Genomic DNA, 25,814 nt, shown 5'->3' on the forward strand with positions numbered 1-25,814 from the left:
TTAAAAAATAAATATATGGAAATAACACTTTTGCAGAGGTGAACATATATAGCCACAAGCATGGTTACAACCACGGTTATAATTTGAAGATGGAGGATATGCTGGAAAATCCACACTAGTAGCTAAGTGATTAAAAAAAATTAAAATGAAACTTATTCCACAAAGATGAAAAATTCTGTTTCCAGTAGCATATTTTAAAAAATGTATGACATAGCACTTGATTTAACTTAGTTATTATCAGCAGTGACATTAGTTTTATACATATGTATGTATGTTTGCACATTTGAATGTGTACACAGGCCAAAAATGAAAGAATATCAGTATGATCACTATTGTCCTCTCAAACTTTTTCATGTAGTGCTCTGAAAGATGCTATTATCTTTCACATACAGGAAAAACTGTTAAAAGTATTGTTCAGTTACTTTCTGAGATTTGAAGCAGAAATCACAAAGAAAGAGACTATTCTATTAGGATAGTGGGTTTATAGACATTTTGGTTTATAAATTTTTAAAATAAAATATTTGGTGTAGTTATTTGGTCTGTCAATAGAAGTAGTTTAAATGCCCCTTTCTTCCAATTCCCTGTAGCTAACTTCAAGATATAATTAAAAATCAGTAGATTTTGTTTTGGGAATTATGCAGCATAACTGCATATTGTATGTGAAGTTAGAAGGGAGGTGATCTGATTATGATTATGTTTATGATAATTATATATACTCTTCCAAATATATTTGTTTACTCTGTGCAACTGTTTATTCTGTGCAACAGAATATATTTGTTTATTCTGTGCAACTGAATCCTGCTCTTGTCAGAGAATTTTCCTATATGATTTTAACATAAGCAAACACTTCTGTAGAAATATAATGTTAAGCACTAGCTTAGGACTAGCTTAGGAGACAAATGTGGTGGAATCAATTTCCCATTTTCATTACCTGTTTCATCATCTTAACAGAGCCAATTATGTTGGCAAAATGGTACTGCCAGAAGTGATATTAACATATTTTTTCACTGTTTAAAATATGGAGATTATATTTCTTTATTTTTAAAAAATTTGTTATACTTGTTCCACAAACAAGTATGGGTCTTTTGTGAGGCACATAGTATGATAGTTAGTACAGATTTTGGAAAATCAGAAAGACTTGAGCTGCTTATTAGCTATGTAACTTGATTTCTGTGAACTTCGGTTTCCTCATTGGTGAGGAAATGCATGCAAAATATTTAGCTCAAAGCAAGGTACACAGTAAGCTAGACAACAACCGAAACATTAAGAAGAAAACTATCAGTAATCATGAAAAACTCATTCAAAGAAAATCACTTAAAGCAAATTCAGTAGTGATCACTGAAAGACTGATTATAACTATTTATTGATTTCATCTTCCATACTTACTTTTTACCTTCCCTCTGACCACTAAAAATGATATACAAATTGAATGCTTTCAAAATATAGATAATAACAGATCTATGATTCAAATGAACAGTATTTTGTGTTATAGGCAGTGAATAAATTTTTATGTGCCCTCATTTAAAAATGAGACGACTAAATGACAACTGTATGAAACTATATGAGACAACTATGTGAAAGTGATGAACATCAGTCCCCAGTGGTATGGGCAAGAGAGCTAACTGTGTGCATGAGTGCTATCAGCAGAGCAATGACTCAGTCCTGGACTCAGAAACTTAAGAGTCCTACAGATATATCAAAGTAACTGCAACCTCGTTGGAAAATAATAAACAACACTTAACTGTCCCTCCCCGAGTAGTTTACAGTAGGGGAAACTATTCACATAGGAATAGTGAGATTAAATTGAATTATAGGGGAAAAAAGGGCTCTAGGCCATTGTCCTACCAAAGTCCCTTCACCATGAATTATCTTGAGTTCTTGGAGTCCAAAGATCTTTGGGGTGTGAACTGGTATGTTTTAAATAAATAACGCAAATTAGGAAGTGGTTATGTATTTGTATTTTACAGAGTGACACATTTTTTTTGGCAGAGGGTGGATAAGGGTATATCAAAACCTCCAGTTTTTAAAAGAAATATAAGCACATTTATGAAAACACCTATCTATTGAAATTTTCTTCATGAGTTTTTTCAGTTTCTAGATATACCCATTCTATGTAATTTAAATACAAACGTATATATCCAAAGATCAATTTTGTTTCTTAGTAGTTTTATAATGTATGCTATGATGTTTTAGCCTGCAAGTATCTATCTATACTGAGTGCTGCAGGGTATATACTGCAAAAAGGCCAGGAGATGCCATAATCATTGACTATGATATAAATGGCACCTCTAGAATTAGGTAAAACTTCAGGCTTATCTATATTAACATGCATTTATTGGTCTCACTAAGTAAATACAAAAATAATTAATTGAAAATATTGTTTCTTTCAAACTGTGAGTTAAAAGTAAAAAAAATTTAGGGCTTCCCTGGTGGTGCAGTGGTTGAGAGTCCTCCTGCCGATGCAGGGGACATGGGTTCGTGCCCCAGTCCGGGAAGATCCCACATGCTGCGGAGTGGATAGGCCCGTGAGCCATGGCCGCTAGGCCTGTGCGTCCGGAGCCTGTGCTCCGCAACGGGAGAGGCCACATCAGTGAGAGGCCAGCGTACTGCAAAAAAAAAAAAAAAAGTAAAAAAATTTATTAATGACTCGTAGTAATTCCAAAGTGTGGGCAAAATGTTTCAACTTACAACTGATAATATCCATATTCCCTTCGTAGTGCTTCAAATACACTAAGTCGATAAAGTCTCAGGGGGATATTGAGCCCATGGCAAAACTTTGTGTAATGGTATGACATATGAATGTGTCCTGAAACAAATCAAATCATAAAGATTGCAACAATTATTTAATATTGTTCTTTGTATTGCTCCCCAAAGAATTTCACTGCATAAGGTTGGACTGTATTTGGAAAAAGCAGGGCTTTGAAGTCTTAAGAATTTATCACCAAGTCAACTTGCATTTTCAGTGTTAAAGAAACATTAGATGTATAATTATAAGTGCAAGGCAACAAAAGCAAAAATAAACGAGTGGGACTACATCAAACTAAAATGCGTCTGCACAGAAAAGGAAACTATCAACAAAATGAAAAGGTGACCTACAGAATGGGAGAAGATATTTGCAAATCATATATCTAACACGGGTTAATATAATCATAAGTGTGACAGAATCAGAAAGGAATCTTGATATTATCTAACCTTTGAACTTTTAGATGAAGAAATTGAAGCCTAACATTAAATTACATGTAGAACTAGAGATATGTGTAGAACTAGAACCTGGATTTCCAGTACAGTATTGTGTCTACTACCCCACACTGACTAGGTAATATATTCTGAAAAATATATTGACTTAGCAGCCTGTGGTGTAAGGCCTAAAATGAAAGGCCAATATATGTGCTGCTTTGACATCTGGTAAAACTGGGAGGGTTGTGAATGGCCTAACTGCAAGTTCCTCTCCCCACTCTGTTCCCACAGATAAGAACCCTTAGTCCAACAACCCTCCTTATCAGCAGGATCAGACACAATGCCTACTTATACCTGAGTAGTGCATTTCAGTTCCCTGCTACCCTGCAGAATTATTCCAACAACCAATCAGATCCTCCTGCAGAAATCAGGGGTCACCTCAACGTCTTGATACTACAAAGCCTGCCTTGCACAACCCCTAGTTATTCACTCTGTTCCTGAGTGCAACTCCCATGTCGCACTGCATGACATGGTGCATCCTTGAGAGTTTAGCTAAGCTACTCCATGGTACTGCTGCCTCAGTATCCGTTTTGTTTGGCCGAGCAGCCTGCAGGGGCCTTAAACTAACACTAGTCCTCTCATGTAAGGACACCCCCAGATAACAGCCCTCAGAGTCAAGCAAATGTAAGTTCCTGATATGACTTCCCCAACAGCACTTCTGCTCAACTGTCTCTCCCACTTCCCAGGGCCTTCCCCTTGTGAGCACCTAAGGTAAGATGCCCCCTGTGGAGCTTACTGGAAACCCTGCTCTTTTTGGTTCCAATTGATCAATCTGGCCTTAGCCCAGGAACCCCAAAGCACTCCACCCACAGACACTAATAAAGGCATGTGCCTCAGGTCCTGCCTCTCTCTGTCTGCAGCCTGCCTTGACCTCCCCACATGGGGCCCTTGAGGTGTGCTGTACACTTCCTCCTCAACCCGTGAGTAATAAACTTCTCTATTTCAATTTCTCTTGTGGTCATTTGTAGAACCTGGCTCGCTATTGGCACCCTGCGCTCCACTAACAACTGTTAATTTAACAAAGTCTTAACAGTCCTTCCTGGGCTGTGATTAAGGATTAACAAAGTGCTGTTGATCTCATTTGTCTAGTGCTGGTGTCATGTGTTTGACCACCACCATAACCCTAGAGCAGGAATCCCTTCCTCACCAATGGGGTGAATGAGTCAATTAAAATGCACCCCTGGGGCTTCCCTGGTGGCGCAGTGGTTGAGAGTCCGCCTGCCGATGCAGGGGACATGGGTTCGTGCCCCGGTCCGGGAGGATCCCACATGCCGCGGATCGGCTGGGCCCGTAAGCCATGGCCGCTGAGCCTGCACATCTGGAGCCTGTGCTCCGCAGCGGGAGAGGCCACAGCAGTGAGAGGCCCGCGTACCGCTTCTTAAAAAAAAAAAAAAATGCACCTCTGGAAGTGAATGCTACAAACATTCACTGGAAGGCAGACTAATTCTTCTCACAGTACAATGTGATTCAGAGACACTGTGGTATACTGGAAAAGGCATCAAATTTGGAATCAGGAGATCAGGTATAAGTCCTGGTTATACCATACATTGGCTGTGGTGACCTTGGGCATATCACAAAATTCCTCTGAATCTGTTTTCAAGTTTTTTGATGCCAAATCTAGTATACTTTCCATTATTACAGCTGACTTGCAGCAACAGCAGAAATATCTGAAATGCTAATGAAACTGTATTATTAGTATCATACAATCATGAATGAAACAGTCCAATGTTTGGATTTTCATTTGTTATGGGCCATGTTCAAATCCCAAGAAGGTCATGGACAGGTGTTCTTTGTGGATAAGAACTTCAAGGCCTCTCTACAAGATGAAACTGCTTTACCTTTCTGGGCTTTTCTACAATCTCACCCCCATCCCAGATTTCAAAATCGGTTTAATAAAAGGAGGTAAAATTAACCTACAGAGTTCTAAATAAATGATAAGGTGATGGCAGATATGTGGGCCATTTGTTTTGATGAGTGAAATGCAGCTTGGAGACTCTAAGAATCAAAGACTCAGTGATGTGGAATTTTACAAATGCAGCTGTTTAAGTTTGCATTACTCCAACATTCACATTTACCAGCTCCTTCTAATAAAGTTATTATTAGCCAAACAGTAGGACTCAATTTTTAAAAGCCGCTTATGAGGTATAATTTACATACCGTGACGTCTAGCAGTCTTAATAAGTGTCAGGCCTATACTGTGCTGTACCAGAGTTCAGAATCCCTCACCCCACTCCTGTCTTCTTCCTGTTCCTCCTTCTTTCTACCAGCTAACAGTCTTTCTCATTTCATTCATGTTTTTCTCCTCCTGAGCTTTCACTCTACCCTCACCTCACCCTGATCTTCTCTCCCCTTTTAAGCCCTATTTGCCTCTTGCATTCTGTCTTTCTTTCTCTCACCTCTATGACTTTAAATTTCTACTCCATTACCTATATTTTTCTTTTCTCTGTTTTTATTCTCCCTCTTCATTTCTGAGATAATGTATTTGAAAGTGTTTCTAAAACCACAATATAATGTTATTTCACACTTACTCTTTAAAAAAGTCACATGCTGTTTGTTCTTAAGTCCTTACAGTAAGTGTCTACAGTGTTCCTGTTATCTAGTGTATTATGACTAAGATAAATCTACTGACTTCCCATCAACAAGGCATGCTTAATCTTTTTATTCCACCTAATGGAGGAGGTGAATCCACGAGTTCAGTCCCCTCAGTAACCGAAGGCACACATCTGCAGGAGAGCTGACCAAGTTCAGAGTGTGGTATTCATTTAAAACAGAATAAAGGTAATTGGAATTGAACTCTTGACTAATAAAGGAGGAAGTTTTAAGCTTTTTATAAAAATTTCAACTTGATTTGAACCTATAAAATACAAAGTGTCCACATAATACAGATTTAATAAACTCAAATCACTAAGATAGAAAACTAAAAGTGTACTCATACAGTGAAAGTCCAATATTAAACAGTAAATTACCGAATCAATTTTTTGTACCACACTGTACAGTTTCAATGATTTGTCCCATGTGACCCTGTTTTCAGGTTTGTAGAGGAAATCAGATAGTTTAGATGTTGATTCTGGAATTATTCCTTCAACATGATATCTATAGTTAACAAAATAAAGAAAATTCGAAATTTAATAAGTTTAGTCTAAGCTGAAAATATAATGCTATCACAGTATAAAGCACACTAATTTAGCAAATAATGTAAAGAAAACTTGAAGGTAATATCAGCAATTTAAAATAGTAATATTCAATTGGAAGTAGCCAGGTTTATATAAATATGCATTGTAATAATTAATATAAATTATTTAAAAATTCATTTTTCTACAAATTTTGTTTATAATGTTTCTATAGTTGTCTTTTTAAAGGGGCTACTTTCATTTAGAATTTTTCTAAACTCTTTCTCACAAACATTTACCTACTGTATTTATCATAAGCCAACAGTAATTGATGAGAAGTTTGTGTGGTTGTGCAATATCTTGTGGCCTTAATTCGCGAGCCTCTCACTGTTGGGGCCTCTCCCGTCACGGAGCACAGGCTCCGGATGCGCAGGCTCAGCAGCCATGGCTCACGGGCCCAGCCGCTCCGCGGCATGTGGGATCTTCCCAGACCGGGGCACGAATCCGTGTCCCCTGCATCGGCAGGTGGACTCTCAACCACTGCGCCACCAGGGAAGCCCGTGGCCTTAATTCTTAATTGAAGGATGTAATATGGTCTAAAGCAGTGGTCAGCAAACTTTTCAGTAAAGGGCCAGATGGTAAATAATTAAGGCTTTGCAAGCTTCATGTTCTATGTTGCAACTATTCAACTTTGCTAGTGTATCAGTGAAGCAGCCATAGACGATATATAATGGGCACGCTTGTGTTACAATTAAACTCCATTTATGGAGAGCCGGAGGAAGATGGCAGAAGAGTAAGACGCGGAGATCACCTTCCTCCCCACAGATACATCAGAAGTTCATCTACACGTGGAACAACTCCAACAGAACACCTACTGAACGCTGACAGAAGACCTCAGACCCCCCAAAAGGCAAGAAACTCCCCACATACCTGGGTAGGTCAAAAGAAAAAAGAATAAACAGAGACAATAGGATATGGACGGGACCTGCACCAGTGGGAGGGAGCCGTGAAGGAGGGAAGGTTTCTACACACTACAAGCCCCTTCGAGGGCGGAGACTGCAGGTGGCGGAGGGGGAAAGCTTCGGAGTAGCGGAGGAGAGCACAGCAACAGGGGTGTGGAGGGCAAAGCAGAGAGATTTTGGCACAGAGGATCGGTGCCCTCAGGCACACACCAGCCCGAGAGACTTGTCTGCTCGGCCGCCAGAGCGGGCGGGGCTGGGAGCTGAGGCTCGGGTATCGGCTTTCAGTCGGAGCGCAGGGAGAGGTCTGGGGCTGGCGGCAGGAAGAGACCCTGAAGGGGTTAGTGCTAGCCCGGAGGGAGTCCGGGGAAAGGGTCTGGAGCTACCGGAGAGGCAAGAGACTTTTTTCCCTTTTGTTGCCTGGTGCGCGAGGAGAGGGCATTCCCCTCCCTCCCCTCTGCCTGAGTGAGCCAGAGCCCCCGAATCAGCGGCTCCTTTAAACCCGTCCTGTCTGAGCGAAGAACGGACGCCCTCCGGCGACCTACGCGCAGAGGCGGGGCCAGGTCCAAGGCTGAGACCCGGGAGCTGTGAGAGCAGAGACAGGGAAATCTCTCTGTGCAGCCTCCGAGGCAGCGGATTAAAGCTCCACGGTCCATTTGATGTGCCCTGCGTCTGTGGAGTGCATGAATGGACAGCGAATCATCCCAAATTGAGGAAGTGGACCTTGAGGACAAGATTTAAGACTTTCCCCCCCTTTTTTTCCCTCTTTTTACAACGAATTATCTCAAATTAAGGAGGTGGACTTAGCAAGATTTCAGACTTTTCGCCCTTTTCCTCTTTTTACAACGAATTATCCCAAATCGAGGAGGTGGACTTGGAGAGCAAGATTTTTGATTTTGCCCCCTGCTCTCTTTTTGTGAATGTGTATGTGTAATCTTCTGTGTAAGATTCTCTCTGTATAGCTTTGCTTCCACCATATGTCCCAGGGTTCTTTCGGTCCGTGTTTTTTTTCAATAATTACTTTTTAATTTTAATAACGCTACTATATTTCATACTTTATTCTATTGTACTTTACCTGCTCTTTCTTTTTTTCCTCCCTTCCCTTCCTCCCTCCCTCCCTCCGCTCCTCCTTTCCTTCTTTCTTTTTCTTTCCTCCATCCCTCCCTCCCTCCCACCCTTCTTCTTTCCACTTTCTTTTTCTTTCCTTCCTCCCTCCCTCCCTCCCTCCTGTCTTTCTTTCTTTCCTTCCTCCCTCCCTCCCTCTCTTCTTCCATTCACTCTTCCTTTTGCTTTCATTCCTCCCTCCCTCCCTCCTTTCTTTCCTTTCTTTCCATCCTTCCTCCCTCCCACCTTTCTTTCTTTCTTCCTTCCTTCCTTCCTTACTTCCCTTCTTCCTTTCTTTCAATCTCTCTTTCTTTCTTCTACTAATTATTTCTTTCTACTTTTTCTCACTGTTATTCTGAGCCGGGTGGATGAAAGGCTCTTGGTGCTGCAGCCAGGAGTTAGTGCTGTGCCTCTGAAGTGGGAGAGCCAACTTCAGGACACGGGTCCACAAGAGACCTCCCAGCTCCACATAATATCAAGCAGCGAAAATCTCCCAGGGATCTCCATCTCAACACCAGCACCCAGCTTCAGTCAACGACCAGCAAGCTACAGTGCTGGTCACCCTATGCCAAGCAACTAGCAAGGCAGGAACACAACCCCACCCATTAGCAGAGAGGATACCTAAAAACATAATAAGGCCACAGGCACCCCAAAACACACCACCAGACGTGGACCTGTCCACCAGAAAGACAAGATCGAGCTTCAACCACCAGAACACAGGCATTAGTCCCCCCCACCAGGAAGCCTACACAACCTACTGAAACAACCTAAGCCACGGGGGACAGACACCAAAAACAACGGGAACTACGAACCTGCAGACTGCAAAAAGGAGACCCCAAACACAGTAACATAAGCAAAATGAGAAAGCAGAAAAACACACAGCAGGTGAAGGAGCAAGATAAAAACCTACCAGACCTAACAAATGAAGAGGTAATAGGCAGTCTACCTGAAAAAGAATTCAGAATAATGATAGTAAAGATGATCCAAAATCTTGGAAATAGGATAGACAAAATGCAAGAAACAGTTAACAAGGACCTAGAAGAACTAAAGATGAATCAAGCATCGATTAAAAACACAATAAATGAAATGAAAAATACTCTAGATGGGATCAATAGCAGAATAACTGAGGCAGAAGAACGGATAAGTGAGGTGGAAGATAAAATAGTGGAAATAACTGATGCAGAGCAAAATAAAGAAAAAAGAATGAAAAGAATAGAGGACAGTCTCAGAGACCTCTGGGACAACATTAAACGCACCAACATTCGAATTATAGGGGTTCCAGAAGAAGAAGAGAAAAAGAAAGGGACTGAGAAAATATTTGAAGAGATTATAGTTGAAAACTTCCCTAATGTGGGAAAGGAAATAGTTAATCAAGTCCAGGAGGCACAGAGAGTCCCATACAGAATAAATCCAAGGAGAAATACGCCAAGACACATATTAATCAAACTGTCAAAAATTAAACACAAAGAAATCATATTAAAAGCAGCAAGGGAAAAACAACAAATAACACACAAGGGAATCCCCATCAGGTTAACAGCTGATCTCTCAGCAGAAACTCTACAAGCCAGAAGGGAGTGGCAGGACATAATGAAAGTGATGAAGGAGAGAAACCTGCAACCAAGATTACTCTACCCAGCAAGGATCTCATTCAGATTTGATGGAGAAATTAAAACCTTTACAGACAAGCAAAAGCTGAGAGAGTTCAGCACCACCAAACCAGCTTTACAACAAATGCTAAAGGAACTTCTCTAGGCAAGAAACACAACAGAAGGAATATACCTACAATAACGAACCCAAAGCAGTTAAGGAAATGGGAATAGAAACATACATATCAATAATTACCTTAAATGTAAATGGACTAAATGCTCCCACCAAGAGACACAGAGTGGCTGAATGGATACAAAAACAAGACCCATATATATGCTGTCTACAAGAGACCCACTTCAGACCTAGAGACACATACAGATTGAAAGTAAGGGGATGGAAAAAGATATTCCATGCAAATGGAAATCAAAAGAAAGCTGGAGTAGCAATTCTTATATCAGACAAAATAGACTTTAAAATAAAGACTATTAGAAGAGACAAAGAAGGACACTACATAACGATAAAGGGATCGATCCAAGAAGAAGATATAACAATTGTAAATATTTATGCACCCAACATAGGAGCACCTCAATACATAAGGCAAATACTAACAGCCATAAAAGGGGAAATCGACAGTAACACAATCATAGTAGGGGACTTTAACACCCCACTTTCACCAATGGACAGATCATCCAAAATGAAAATAAATAAGGAAACACAAGCTTTAAATGATACATTAAACAAGATGGACTTAATTGATATTTATAGGACATTCCACCCAAAAACAACAGAATACACATTTTTCTCAAGTGCTCATGGAACATTCTCCAGGATAGATCATATCTTGGGTCACAAATCAAGCCTTGGTAAATTTAAGAAAATTGAAATTGTATCAAGTATCTTTTCCGACCACAATGCTATGAGACTAGACATCAATTACAGGAAAAGATCTGTAAAAAATACAAACACATGGAGGCTAAAGAATACACTACTCAATAATGAAGTGATCACTGAAGAAATCAAAGAGGAAATTAAGAAATACTTAGAAACAAATGACAATGGAGACACGACGACCCAAAACCTATGGGACGCAGCAAAAGCAGTTCTAAGGGGGAAGTTTATAGCAATACAATCCCACCTTAAGAAACAGGAAACATTTCGAGTAAACAACCTGACCCTGCACCTAAAGCAATTAGAGAAAGAAGAACAAAAAACCCCCAAAGTTAGCAGAAGGAAAGAAATCATAAAGATCAGATCAGAAATAAATGAAAAAGAAATGAAGGAAACGATAGCAAAGATCAACCAAACTAAAAGCTGGTTCTTTGAGAAGATAAACAAAATTGACAAACCATTAGCCAGACTCATCAAGAAAAGAAGGGAGAAGACTCAAATCAGTAGAATTAGAAATGAAAAAGGAGAAGTAACAACTGACACTGCAGAAATACAAAAGATCATGAGAGATTACTATAAGCAACTCTATGCCAATAAAATGGACAACCTGGAAGAAATGGACAAATTCTTAGAAATGCACAACCTACCAAGACTGACTCAGGAAGAAATAGAAAATATGAATAGACCAATCACAAGCACTGAAATTGAAACTGTGATTAAAAACCTTCCATCAAACAAAAGCCCAGGACCAGATGGCTTCACAGGCGAATTCTATCAAACATTTAGAGAAGAGCTAACACCCATCCTTCTCAAACTCTTCCAAACAATATCAGAGGAAGGAACACTCCCAAACTCATTCTACGAGGCCACCATCACCTTGATACCAAAACCAGGCAAGGATGTCACAAAGAAAGAAAACTACAGGCCAATATCACTGATGAACATAGATGCAAAAATCCTCAACAAAATACTAGCAAACAGAATCCAACAGCACATTAAAAGGATCATACACCATGATCAAGTGGGGTTTATTCCAGGAATGCAAGGATTCTTCAATATATGCAAATCAATCAATGTGATACACCATATTAACAAGTTGAAGGAGAAAAACCATATGATCATCTCAATAGATGCAGAGAAAGCTTTCGACAAAATTCAACACCCATTTATGATAAAAACCCTGCAGAAAGTAGGCATAGAGGGAACTTTCCTCAACATAATAAAGGCCATATATGACAAACCCACAGCCAACATTGTCCTCAATGGTGAAAAACTGAAACCATTTCCACTAAGATCAGGAACAAGACAAGGCTGCCCACTCTCACCACTCTTATTCAACCTAGTTTTGGAAGTTTTAGCCACAGCAATCAGAGAAGAAAAGGAAATAAAAGGAATCCAAATTGGAAAAGAAGAAGTAAAGCTGTCACTGTTTGAAGATGACATGATACTATACATAGAGAATCCTAAAGATGCTACCGAAAAACTACTAGAGCTAATCAATGAATTTGGTAAAGTAGCAGGATACAAAATTAATGCACAGAAATCTCTGGCATTCCTGAACACTAATGATGAAAAATCTGAAAATGAAATCAAGAAAACACTCCCATTTACCATTGCAACAAAAAGAATAAAATATCTAGGAATAAACCTACCTAAGGAGACAAAAGACCTGTATGCAGAAAATTATAAGACACTGATGAAAGAAATTAAAGATGATTTAAATAGATGGAGAGATATACCATGCTCCTGGATTGGAAGAATCAATATTGTGAAAATGACTCTACTACCCAAAGCAATCTACAGATTCAATGCAATCCCTATCAAACTACCACTGGCATTTTTCACAGAAGTAGAACAAAAAATTTCAAAATTTGTTTGGAAAAACAAAAGACCCCGAATAGCCAAAGCAATCTTGAGAACGAAAAACGGAGCTGGAGGAATCAGGCTGCCTGACTTCAGACTATACTACAAAGCTACAGTAATTAAGACAGTGTGGTACTGGCATAAAAACAGAAAGATAGATCAGTGGATCAGGATAGAAAGCCCAGAGATAAACCCACGCACATATGGCCAACTTATCTTTGATAAAGGAGGCAGGAGTGTACAGTGGAGAAAGGACAGCCTCTTCAATAAGTGGTGCTGGGAAAACTGGACAGGGACATGTAAAAGTATGAGATTAGATCATTCCCTAACACCATACACAAAAATAAGCTCAAAATGGATTAAAGACCTAAATGTAAGGCCAGAAACTATCAAACTCTTAGAGGAAAACATAGGCAGAACACTCTATGACATAAATCACAGCAAGATCCTTTTGGACCCACCCCCTAGAGAAATGGAAATAAAAACAAAGATAAACAAATGGGACCTAATGAAACTTCAAAGCTTTTGCACAGCAAAGGAAACCATAAACAAGACCAAAAGACAACCCTCAGAATGGGAGAAAATATTTGCAAATGAAGCAACTGACAAAGGATTAATCTCCAAAATTTATAAACAGCTCATGCAGCTCAATAGCAAAAAAACAAACAACCCAATCCAAAAATGGGCAGAAGACTTAAATAGGCATTTCTCCAAAGAAGATATACAGACTGCCAACAAACACATGAAAGAATGCTCAACATCATTAATCATTAGAGAAATGCAAATCAAAACTACAATGAGATATCATCTCACACCAGTCAGAATGGCCATCATCAAGAAATCTAGAAACAATAAATGCTGGAGAGGGTGTGGAGAAAAGGGAACACTCTTGCACTGCTGGTGGGAATGTGAATTGGTACAGCCACTATGGAGAACAGTATGGAGGTTCCTTAAAAAACTAAAAATAGAACTACCATATGACCCAGCAATCCCACTACTAGGCATATACCCTGAGAAAACCATAATTCAAAAAGAGACATGTACCAAAATGTTCATTGCAGCTCTATTCACAATAGCCCGGAGCTGGAAACAACCTAAGTGTCCATCATCGGATGAATGGATAAAGAAGATGTGGCACATATATACAATGGAATATTACTCAGCCATAAAAAGAAACGAAACTGAGCTATTTGTAATGAGGTGGATAGACCTAGAGTCTGTCATACAGAGTGAAGTAAGTCAGAAAGAGAAAGACAAATACCGTATGCTAACACATATATATGGAATTAAAAAAAAAAAATGTCGGGCTTCCCTGGTGGCGCAGTGGTTGAGAGTCCGCCTGCCGATGTAGGGGACACGGGTTCGTGCCCCGGTCCGGGAAGATCCCACGTGCTGCGGAGTGGCTGGGCCCGTGAGCCATGGCCACTGGGCCTGCGCGTCCGGAGCCTGTGCTCCACGATGGGAGGGGCCACAACAGTGAGAGGCCTGCGTACCGCAAAAAAAAAAAAAAAAAAAAAAAAAAAAAAAATGTCATGAAGAACCTAGGGGTAAAACGGGAATAAAGACACAGACCTACTTGAGAATGGACTTGAGGATATGGGGAAGGGGAAGGGTAAGCTGTGACAAAGGGAAAGAGAGGCATGGACATATATACACTACCAAACGTAAGGTAGATAGATAGTGGGAAGCAGCCGCAGAGCACAGGGAGATCAGCTCGGTGCTTTGTGACCGCCTGGAGGGGTGGGATGGGGAGGGTGGGAGGGAGGGAGATGCATGAGGGAGGGGATGTGGGAACAGATGTATATGTATGACTGATTCACTTTGTTATAAAGCAGAAACTAATAAAAAAAAAAATTTAAAAAAAAAAACAAAAAACTCCATTTATGGACACTGACTTCTGAATTTCATTTATTTTCCACATGTCAAGATTTGAGAAGTAACTAACCTTTATGTTAATTCATCAATAGAATTGGGTTGGGCTATCACAATCAATGAAGTTACGACAATGTGAGAAAACTGGATTAAAACCCACTATTTAGCAGTACGTTGTTAAATGAAAATGAAATCTGAATAATATTGGCCATATTTCCTCTCTCTGTTAATCATTCTTTCTAAACTAAGGAGATAGGTTTAAGTAAAATAAAAATTTTAAACCTCTAAAAAGTTAAAATTTTTGGAGGAAGTGAGGTAAAAACTAAATGCTATAATTACAGAAAATAGTTGTTATATTTATGAAGAGTTCTTCCTCTGAACCTTGTTTTTATGATTTGGTAAACAAATAAGTCATTAGACTATTTTTTTCTATGTTAGTCTCTCTTTAAAAGCTCAGCTGGTCCCTAGTTTTCTCTGTGAGATATCCTAAAATTTTCTTAGTATGTAAGGTTTCCTTCCTTCAGATCTACAAAGTTTTAAGAGCTTATTATTAAACTCTATAGAAGACAGTGACAAAACAACCTGAATAGTTATCAGGTCCTTTGAAAAAGAAGGCAGATATAAAACAGTTAAAATTTAAGCACAAAACTATTGTTAAGGGGTTTGTATATACCTCCCTAGATTGCTTTTTTAAATTAATCTGTTCTCTCTCTAATTATATTGTAAATTTTGAGGATAAAGAGTTTTTGACCTTTTTGTATTTCTAACTAACATCGAATTAGGTATCTTTTATTAACCACCTACTATATATTTACTGATAATGACTACCCTTAATCTTTTAATAGCACTATTTTATTGACTGAGTGATCAAACATTTACTATTTATTATGTTGACGCTTGAACAACATGAAAGTTAGCAGTACTGAGCCCTTAACAACAGTTTTCGGAATATTACTCGGCCATAAAAAAGAATGAACTAATGCCATTTGCGGCAACATGGATGGACCCAGAGACTTTCATACTAAGTGAAGTAAGCCAGACAGAGAAAGACAAATGTGATTTCACATCACTTATATGTGGAATCTAAAATATGATACAAATGCACTTATTTACAGAACAGAAACAGACTCACAGACATAGAAAACAAACTTATGGTTACCAAAGGGGAAAGGGGGAGGGGGGAGGGATAAATTAGGAGTTTGGGATCAGCAGATATAAACTACTATATATAAAATAGATAAACAACAAGGTTTATAGCACAGGGAACTATATTCAATATCTTTTAAGAAACTATAATGGAAGAGAAAAAGAATGTGTTTGAGTTCATAATAATGCGTGATTGAAACTCTGACTGCCTCCCAATCCCATACTCTTTTCACTATATTATACTAATACATTGGGGGGTAGTTTACATATGTGTTTCTATGACTTGGATATGAAAATTGTTATGGGAGGAAAGAAGAGTCCCTAATATACATATAAGTTTATCAGCATTTGAGGATTTGTGATTTTTCATATCCTCTGTTTAGGATAGGGGTTGGCAAACTATGTCCCATAGGTCAAATCTAGCCTACTTCCTGCTTTTGTAAATAGTTTTTTTGAGACACAGCCATACTTATTCATTCATGTATTGTCTATGTCTACTTACGTATTGTGCTTTTGTGCTATCGTGGCAGAGCTAAGTAGTTAGAACAGAGGCCACAGGAGCTGCAAAGCCTAAAATATTTACTCTCTGTTTCTCTACTGAAAAAGTTTGCCAACTCCTGGTTTAGACTGTCTACTCAATGGCTAGTTGTTCATTTTCTGGTCATTTGTAAAGGTGAGAAAAGTTTGAGTTATTGGTATTATATGACTGCAAGGCAGAAATTATTTATTTTGCTTCCTATAAGATTATGAAATATAATTAAAGTTGTGTCTTGGGTAGAGGGTAGGTTACTAGTTAAAAAGTACCTTAGCTTAGCCTTCCCTGGTGGCACAGTGGTTAAGAATCTGCCTGCCAATGCAGGGGACACAGGTTCAAGCCCGGGTCCGGGAAGATCCCACACGCCGTGGAGCAACTAAGCCCGTGCGCCACAACTTCTGAGTCTGTGCTCTAGAGCCCGTGAGCCACAACTACTGAGTCTGCGTGCCACAACTACTGAAGCCTGTGCACCTAGAGCCCGTGCTCCGCAACAAGAGAAGCCACCAAAATGAGAAGCCCGCGCACCTCAACAAAGAGTAGCCCCCACTCGCCGCAACTAGAGAAAGCCCTTGGGCAGCAACGAAGACCCAACGCAGTCAAAAATAAACAAACCAAATTTTTAAAAATGAATTAAATCTATCTTAAAAAAAAAAAGTACCTTATCTTAATTCACTAGTTAGAGGTGTATTGGAGTTACTGGCTTTTTAAAAATATGTAAATATCATGCCTCTTTGAAAACATAAAACATCTCTATGTCTTGAATACTTGAATCTATCACTGAATGAGCAATTCAGTATCTACTGTGTTCAAGACTCTTCAGAGATATCAATTTTGTCATATTTGGATCTAAGAACTATATTTTTATATCTATTGATCATTAAAATGAATGGTTCTTTGGATATTTTACTAAGATCTATAATAAAGCTTCATGCTCATTATGAATAAAGTGACCAAGTCAAATTAAAAATATTTTAATTATTCTCTCTTGTCTCTCACAGTTTCTGACAAGCTTTAGCTGGTATGTGGGATAATTGATACGTGAAATTGTTTCTTACAGATCATCATTTCATGAAGCAATGAACACCTTTTAGGAAATGTGCATTTGTTTCAACATGCTTATTTGAACATGCATCTCTAAATCATTTTATAGCCTTTTATGGCTTCTGTGAATGAGTACTGCTGAACAGTAAACTAGGAGGATAAGGGAGGAGAAAACAGTAGAAAGTGCCTGTTTTTGCATACTAGACATTATAAACCTGGGGAAGCACCGGTAAGATGATAGGCTTTTTAGTGATCTTATTTTCGGCATTTCCTATGTGATAATTAGAGTCGGGAGTGGGACTTCCAGAGTGGCTATGTGAGGAGCTAAGGAAACCCTCTTCCACAGCCACTGAACTGGCGAACATTACTTTTAAAACCTACTTAAATTCCCTAGAAATTGACCTCACAGCACACAGGAAATGAAGAAACATTTATTCAAGAAAACCTACTAAATCTAGGTAGGAAAAGTCAGAGTCTGTGGCATTTGAGCCACGACCTCCTTCCAGCCACCCCCCTCCAGCCACCCCCCTCACTCTACGGTAGCTCTGCTCCAGCTGGGTGCAGACTAGAAGACAGGGGCTCCCTCTCCCCACGAGATCCAGCCTAGGGCTATGGTTTCATCCTGGGATCAGCAGGACGCTGACATCTCTCATCACCGAAACTCTCAGCTCATGTTGTAGAAGCTCTATTCCCCACATGCACTGCTCAGAAGACTAGGGTTTCCTGACACCCTGATCTCACTGGTAGGGTGAGGGCTTTGCCAAGGCACAGTAGGCTGTGAATCCTGGGGCCTAAATTGCCCCTCACCTCCCGAATAACAGGAGCAAACTGAGAAAGTCATGGTACCATCCTTCCCCTATGCTACCCACTTGCTCATGGAGTAGAAGTGTTACTTGGCTTCAGTGTATTAGTGCATAGGTCCCTACTCAGAGCCATCAGAGGGAATGTTAGGCTGCCCTTAATCAGAGTAATGAGAGTAGATATACGAGGTTGCCCACTCAGGAGAAATCAGAGTGGGTGTACTAGGCTGCCCCTCCTAAGGAACATTCAGAGTGAGGTACCAGGCTGTCCCTAACTGAGAAGCAATGGGAGCTTTGTACTAGGCTGCCCTTACTCAGACAAATCACGCTGGATATGCTAGGCTGCCGCTACTTAGGAGCAATCAGTCCAATATGTGGCTTGAACGACTTGCAAGCATTCCCCAAGCCATACACAGATTAAGTGGCGAAGGGCTGAAGTCTTACTGGCTCAAGAGACTTAAGCATAATCTCTGAGTCATCACTGACGGAGCAATAAGCTATTCTGACCACTTTAAAATAAAATCATACTCATCGCTGGTGGTTTGGAAGAATGTGTGTACCTCAAGGCTATGTCCTCTGGGGAATGACTGGTGACACAACTTCCAAGCTACCGGCCCCCTGGCTACATGCAGGGCAAAACCATAAAACTCCCTGAACTGTGAAAATAGTTTCCAAGCCACACACAGAATTGACAGTAAAGGGCAAAAATCGTACTGGCTTTGGGTGCTAAGCACAACTTGTGACCAATAATGGCTTGTGTTAACCTAGGGATGACCTATAGGACACCAGGCTAAAAGATGAGAACAAGGACAAAAATCAGGGCAGGTATATCTGAGGCTGCAGACTGGGTGGGGAACAGATTTCACGGAATTAGTCCAGACAAATCACTAAACAAATAAACGCCCAAGCAAGAAGAAGCCCTGGGTGAGTGAGTGGAATCTGTATCCAGAGTTGCTATATTACCTAAAATGTTCAGTTTTTTTTTTTTTTTAAGGATTAAAAAAAAATTGATTGATTTTGGCCGAGCCATGCAGCATGCAGGATCTCAGTTCCCTGACCAGGGATCGAACCTGCGCCCTCGGCAGTGCAAGTGCAGAGTCCTAACCACTGGACCTCCAAGGAATTCCCTAAAATGTCCAGTTTTCAAGAAAACTGTGAGGCATGCATGCAGAGAAACATGGAAAGTGTGATCTATACACTGGAAAAACAACAGGCAATAGAAACCATTTGTGGGATATATGGGTAAATTTAAAAATGAAATTATTTAGCTTAGTGTGTGACATACAGTAGATTAATAGGGGAGTTAATAGGGAACATAGGGGAATGTGTCAGCTGAACTGTGTGCTGGTAGGTCTGTATTTCATCTCTTGAGGGTAGAAAGGAAAAAAATTCCAACCAAAGAACTGGCCCCCTTCTCATGCATATAGGCAAGTGCTCAAAGCTAACCACAAAAGGAGCTTTTTGGGTGGGAAATTAATAAGAAAAGGTGAAAGTGCTGAGAAAATATCTTCAGGTTTTGTTGTTGTTGTTCTGTAGTTATAAGGGAAACAAATATGTTTAAATGCTTTCTATTTGGCAGCCAATATAACATAACTAAAGTCCATAAATTCATTCAGGAAATACTTATTAAGTGTTTATGTGACAGACACTGTTCTGGTGTTAGGGATACTACGATGAACAAGAGTTTATTTCTAGTCTGCTTCTTGTTCAAGTTCCTATTCTCAAGTTTATATTCTAATAAGAGAGACGTAATAAATAAGACAACAAATGAAGAAGATAAATTTCATCTAGTGATAGATGCTATGAAGAAGGTAACAGCAGAATAGGGTAGTAAACAGTGGCTTGGTGTATTTGAGAACTTTGACCAATTGGCCAGGAAGGTCACTCTGCAGAGAAGCAATGAAGCTGAGATCTTGAAAACAAAAATGACATCAGCCTTAGAAAGATTTGGGTGAAGAGCACGCTAGGCAAGAAAAGAGCAACTACGAAGGCTCTGAGACGGCTTTAAATTCAGTGCATTCGTGCAAACAGTAGTCCTACGTGGCTGTAGCTTAAGGAGAGCAAGGATGCAGTGGTAGGAGAGGTCAGAGAGGTAGGTGGGGGCCAGAGAGTGCCTTGCAGAGCATAATAAAGCCTTTAGAAGATTTTAGGCAGGGGAGAAACACTGAATTATATTTCAAAAGTCTACTTTAACCATTGTGTGAAGAATAGGATGTAGTTGAGTAAAGGTATATATGAGGAATCCACCAGGAAGTTACTGAAATAATCCATGAGATGCGAGAGAATGATAGCAGGGAGATAATGCAAAATAAATCACTTCTCTCTGTACATACCTAGTCAATTAGAGCTTCTATTCGAATCCAAATCTGAGATGAGTGACCCATTATCTATCTAGGTCAATGTTTTGCAAGCATGTTCTTGGTTGAAAACATCTGGAAGAGTCTGAATTACAGTTTGACACATGTCTTTACTTTAGGACTTCTCTGAACCTTAGAGAAGAGAAAATAGTCTAGAGTGTTTTGAGAAACTTGACAATGCAACCCATTTTCCCCACAGGGCATTTTGAAGGATAATTTCTCCCAGACACTAGCTTGGCAAACCATATTAGACCATGCTATATATCCCCAAAGTGTGCAATATTTACACTTGGTTGTCAGTCTAAGTTAACACGCATATGTTTCTTGCTTTGATTATTTATAACCCTATAAATAAAACTGTGAAGCTTGAAGTACTGGAAAATTTTAAGCTTCCCTAGCTTTTTCCCTTGATTTATTTGACGGCAATCTCACCTTCTTCTCATTCCAAGCTGGGGGAGGTAAACGTTTCGACTGAGGCGGACCAACCTGATCAACATGTTCAGATTGATTTCCTTTGGAAGAACCTAAGTATCTGCCCCAGCTGATTTAGAATAATATAGATATTTTGGAAAATATTAACTGCTCCAGTCACACTCTCCTGCTGTACATAAACATGCTAAATTTAGAAGAATCAGTGGGCCGTGCTTGACAAAACAAGCATGCAAAATTGAGATTTGTGTATCTTCTAGCAGTCTTCATTTTGAAGCTGTGCTTGATATTTATTGGATGGTAGTTCAACTGTAAAGAAGAATTAAAAGAGAGTTTGCCAAAATCATCATGTGATAGGCAGCCTCTAAAATGGCCCCCAGTGATCTCCACTTCCTGGTATTGACACACTTATGTAATCCCCTTCCCCTGAGTCAGGGTTGGATCTAGTGATTCACTTCTAATAAACTGAATACTGCCAAAATGAGGGGGGGGGGGTCACTTCCAAGATTAGGTTACAGAAAGACTCTGGCTTCTATCTTGTTTGCTCTTTGGCTCTCTCTTAAATCCCTCCCTCTGAGGGAGGCAAACTGGCATGTTGTGAATAGCCCTATGGAGAGGCCCATATGTCAAGAATTGAGGAAGGCTTCCAGCCTAGAGCTGGCAAGTAGCTGAGGTCCCCAGTCTAACAAGCCCACGCAGAACTGACTGCCAGTGACTGTGTAAGTGAGCTTGGAAGCAGAGCTGCCTTCAGGTGCGAACTAAGCCCCAGATCACACCGTGACTGCAGCCTTGTGAGAATCCTTGGGGCACAGGCACCAAGCTAAGCTACATCTGGATTCCTGATGACATAAACCATGAGACAGTGTCTTTTAACTCACTAAGATTTGGGATGAGATATTACTGTGTATTAATAAATAAACTAGTATGCAGTGCATATAAATTTCTCTTAAAGCAAGTGCAAAAAGTTTCAATTTTTTTTGTCTGTGTAGTATGGCATGTAAGAGTACAATATCGTTGATGAAAAATTTGAATAAAGCTTTGAAACAGCCTTATTGAGGCTATTTTTTGAATGGATCTAGGCATTTGTAGAGCACCTTGTATAAAAGTACCCAGCAAGTATTTGTAGAATAAATACCTTCCAAGGTTTCTTTGATGCATAGGTTGCTGTCCACACTGGTCTGACCTGGAAGGCACCAAAAAACTACAACATCCAAAAGTTTATTCCCATAGTGTGCCTGGGCTTGACGTTACCCACTCCCTGCTCAATCTATTTTTTCAAGTGCCACTATTAGAATCATTAATTATTTAGATAACAAAGGTAGGGATTACCTTCCTGATAATTATTAAAATGAATAGGAGAAAGTATACCAGCTTTGTCCTACAGTAAAAAAATTGAAATGAAACACAAGATAGATCATTATAGTCAGGTGAAAAAAAGAGCAATAAGCACAAAACAGAGTAGTGAAAAGAAGGAGTGGACCCCTACCCCTCAAAAATAAACTAAATAATATTTGGTTTTCTCAATAGCGTATGATGATCTGATGGCATTAATGTGATATCACGAGCAACAAAGGAACAACTCTTAAAAAGAAGGTTAAAAATATCAGCACAATTTCCCTTAGAGTACTTGTATCTGAAATAACAGGATCCTCAAAAATATCCTTAAAAGCAGCTTACAGAATAAATTATATATGTTAGCAAGAGGAATATATTGGGAAAATAAACTTTATCTTTAAGTGGTTCATTTAATGGAAAGGTGAAGTGTTTAAAAGACCACGAAATACTGTTAGAAAGAAAATATCAATCTATTTTTATAGTAATTATTTCTTGAAGTGGAAATTTCCTATCTTAGTGAATTATTCACTAGAAGTGATTTTCTTTTCTGATTGTCTTCCGATTTGGAAATTAGATGGTACATATTGCTCATTTTATTAATTTTACATTTCAAACAAGTGACTTTATAATTAATTTCTACTTCCTGTTCACTATCAAATAACATTTTATAGCTAATGAAGTAGCATTGAACTCTAGATACATCAATGTCATTGAATTCAAAACAATGATTGTAAATAGGAGATTGTACTTACAGATTTCTTAGAAGCCTTGCTGGAAACAGTTATCTTTTTCTCAAAGGGGAATAAAAATCCACAAATAAATTAGCTGTCAGATACAGAAAAAATGAAAAACAAAAAACAAAAAATAAAGCAAAAGTAAAAACTTTTTTTTGGCTTGTAAAAGAAAATATTTTTTAAAATGTCTTTGCAATGAATTGTTTCTCATTAAAAAACAAACTCTTGAAACATATTTAACTTCTTTTCTTACAGAAGTCTTAACCACTTTCCAGCCTGATGTATCTTGATAGTAACCTAAAATTTCTTGAGCAGTTTGTTGGGCAAGTGCCTTATAGTCCATCTACCTGCAAAGTTTTAAAAACAAATGACTGATGAGAATGTAATCGTACAACATTTTTTTAAAATGGTGTGTTACATTTTAATACTATTTCTATGTCTGTCACATAGCAATGAACAATAACTACTTCTGGAATGCATGCATGCATGAATCTCTTCCTTTTTATTCATAGTCTTTCAAGTGAGAAAATGTGATACAGTAAAAAGAGCAGGCTTTGGCTTTGGAGTCAAAGAGACCTGGGTCAAATCCTGTCTCTGCCACAGACTAACTGTGAACCATGTTATTTCATATTTCTCTTTCCTCATTTTCTCAAGTTGTAAAGCTGGGACAATACCTAACCTGGTAGAACCGATATGAGGATTAAATGAAATAAGGCACTTAAATGTCTTACCCCTTTGCCTGGCACATAATAGTTATTCAATAAATTATTTCTAACAGCTAAATCATGCTTCCTTTCTCTTGTAAAGCAGCATAATCTGTTGATCATGTGTTACTGGGAATTCATCTTTTTAAAGTGAGTGGCAGTGGCACTAAATGATCTGACCCCTGCCTTCCTCTCCAAGGCAATTCCTACCTGTCTCCTTCTTTCCCACTTAGCTCCACTCATACTGACCTCCTGGCTGTTCCTCAAATACAACCAAGCAACTTCCTACCTCAGGGTCTTTGTACTTGCTGTTCCCTCTGTTTGTAATGTTCTTCCCCAATATATTCACAGGACTGACTCCTCTTCATTGGTGTCTTTGCTTAAATGTTACCTCTTCAGAGAGGATCAAATTCACATCAATTCAACTCAAACACATTTACTGAATCCTTGCTAAGGGTTAGATATTGTGGTAGATGTGGCAAAAAAGGTTGAGTAAGATGCTGTTTCTGCTTTGAATGAGCTCAGGAAGGTGGAGTCTCATTGGTCCTTTGGCCCATCACCCAGTTTTCAATTAAGGGAAGCTGGCTGGTGTGGTGGAAAGAATATGACAACACAGAGCTGGATTCAAATCTCGGTTTTGCCACTCACCACCAGCTTTACCATTCTGAGTAAACTGCTTAAACTTTGAACTTCAATTTTCACTTCTATAGATTGGGGATAGTAATACCTATCTCATGGGGTCATTGTAAGGATTAAGTGAGTTAATATACGTAGAAGTGATTGAAACAGTGTCGGGCCCCTTCTTGGTGATCAAAAAGTTAGGTTTTTTTCTTAAAATGGACACATTTAAATCTACCTTAAAAAAAACTCTCCTAAGAGCTGCCTGAATAAACCTTCTTAAAGTTTAATTATCAGCACACGTCTTCCTTAGCTCTTACCTAAAGGCCTTTAGGTGGGATCATAAATCTACTTTCTCGTGTTTAGTTCTCTGCCAAGGCACAGCACGTAGTTGACATGTATATTTGAAAAGCATTAGTAAACCATTATAATTCCTCCTTCCTAGGAGACTCATGGTTACTTTACCTTTCCTAGTAGATCTAGTCCAGAATTTTAGTAACTATTAGGACTCTTCTCCAAATCCTTGTGGAGATCTCCACAGCTTTCAACCTGTGAAGGAATGAAGTGGAAGTAGAATTATTTTGATCCATGAATTAGGTAAATATATTTGATAATTTCCTTAATATTTTCTCAGTGTCCTTTATTTATACTTTATGTACTCCTTTGGAAACATTTGATATATCTTTCCTCAATGAAGGAAAAAGGTAGTAAGAGAAACATTAAAGATAATGTTTATGAAAAAGAACCTTTAAGAAATTATCTTTAAAAAGAATAGGTTAAAAAGATACTTAGGTGGAATGTGGATAAAAATGTCGAAGTTTTTAAGGTCACGCCATTAACAATCCTGGCTGGTCCCTGACCTGGACTTGTCCCAGCATATATAACACGGTTCTTTACTTCCTACCAGCAACATACTTGATACTGAAGGATCAAGAAATTGCAGATTTTTGGAACATACCACTAGCATGTAAACTTCCTGCAGGGACTTTGTCTTACTCATTTACAAATCACTAGCACTACTTACTGCCACAATAAACGTGTTTAATTGAAGCACTCAACTAAATTTTGTAGCTTCTGGACTTTTTCATTTGCTAAGAAAAAAAGGGAAGGTTAAGCTTAGTGGGCTAGAGAGGGTGAAGAGAAGAAAAGAGCAAACAGCAAGACTACAGTTGTATTACCTGGTGATGTAACATCGGATGAGCTGGAACATATTCAGACAGAGTAATGGTCAAGGATATCTTCACCCATAGGGTCAGTGGAAAATAAACACAAACCAACACTGAGATGGCATCTTTTTCCGATACACCACTCGGTTGAAACTGGATTCTTCGCACCTCATATCCCGTCCCAGCCTTGTAGACAGGTTCACACATGTTGTTAAGTGGGTCTTTACATCTGTTTGTATAATCTCCCTGTTTCTGGGCTGCCTGACTGGGTCCCCAATCCGTGCTGGGTCACTGCCATTGTTCCCTGGGAATCAAGGTCCCCAAGGAGT

The 25,814-nt window shown here is 39.2% G+C and overlaps 1 protein-coding gene across 1 annotated transcript; it reads right to left on the bottom strand.

Annotated features, from left to right (window-relative positions):
* Positions 1 to 23,340, bottom strand: STARD6 (StAR related lipid transfer domain containing 6; the record flags this gene model as incomplete). Its single annotated transcript, XM_079718188.1, is given in 6 exon segments — positions 1 to 122; positions 2,689 to 2,746; positions 2,750 to 2,806; positions 6,204 to 6,330; positions 22,987 to 23,054; positions 23,251 to 23,340. Coding segments are annotated over 6 exon segments (522 nt in total).
* Between the last annotated feature and the right edge of the window lie 2,474 nt (positions 23,341 to 25,814).

Source organism: Hyperoodon ampullatus (genome assembly GCF_949752795.1).
Source record: "Hyperoodon ampullatus genome assembly, chromosome: 13".
Lineage (NCBI taxonomy): Eukaryota > Metazoa > Chordata > Mammalia > Artiodactyla > Ziphiidae > Hyperoodon > Hyperoodon ampullatus.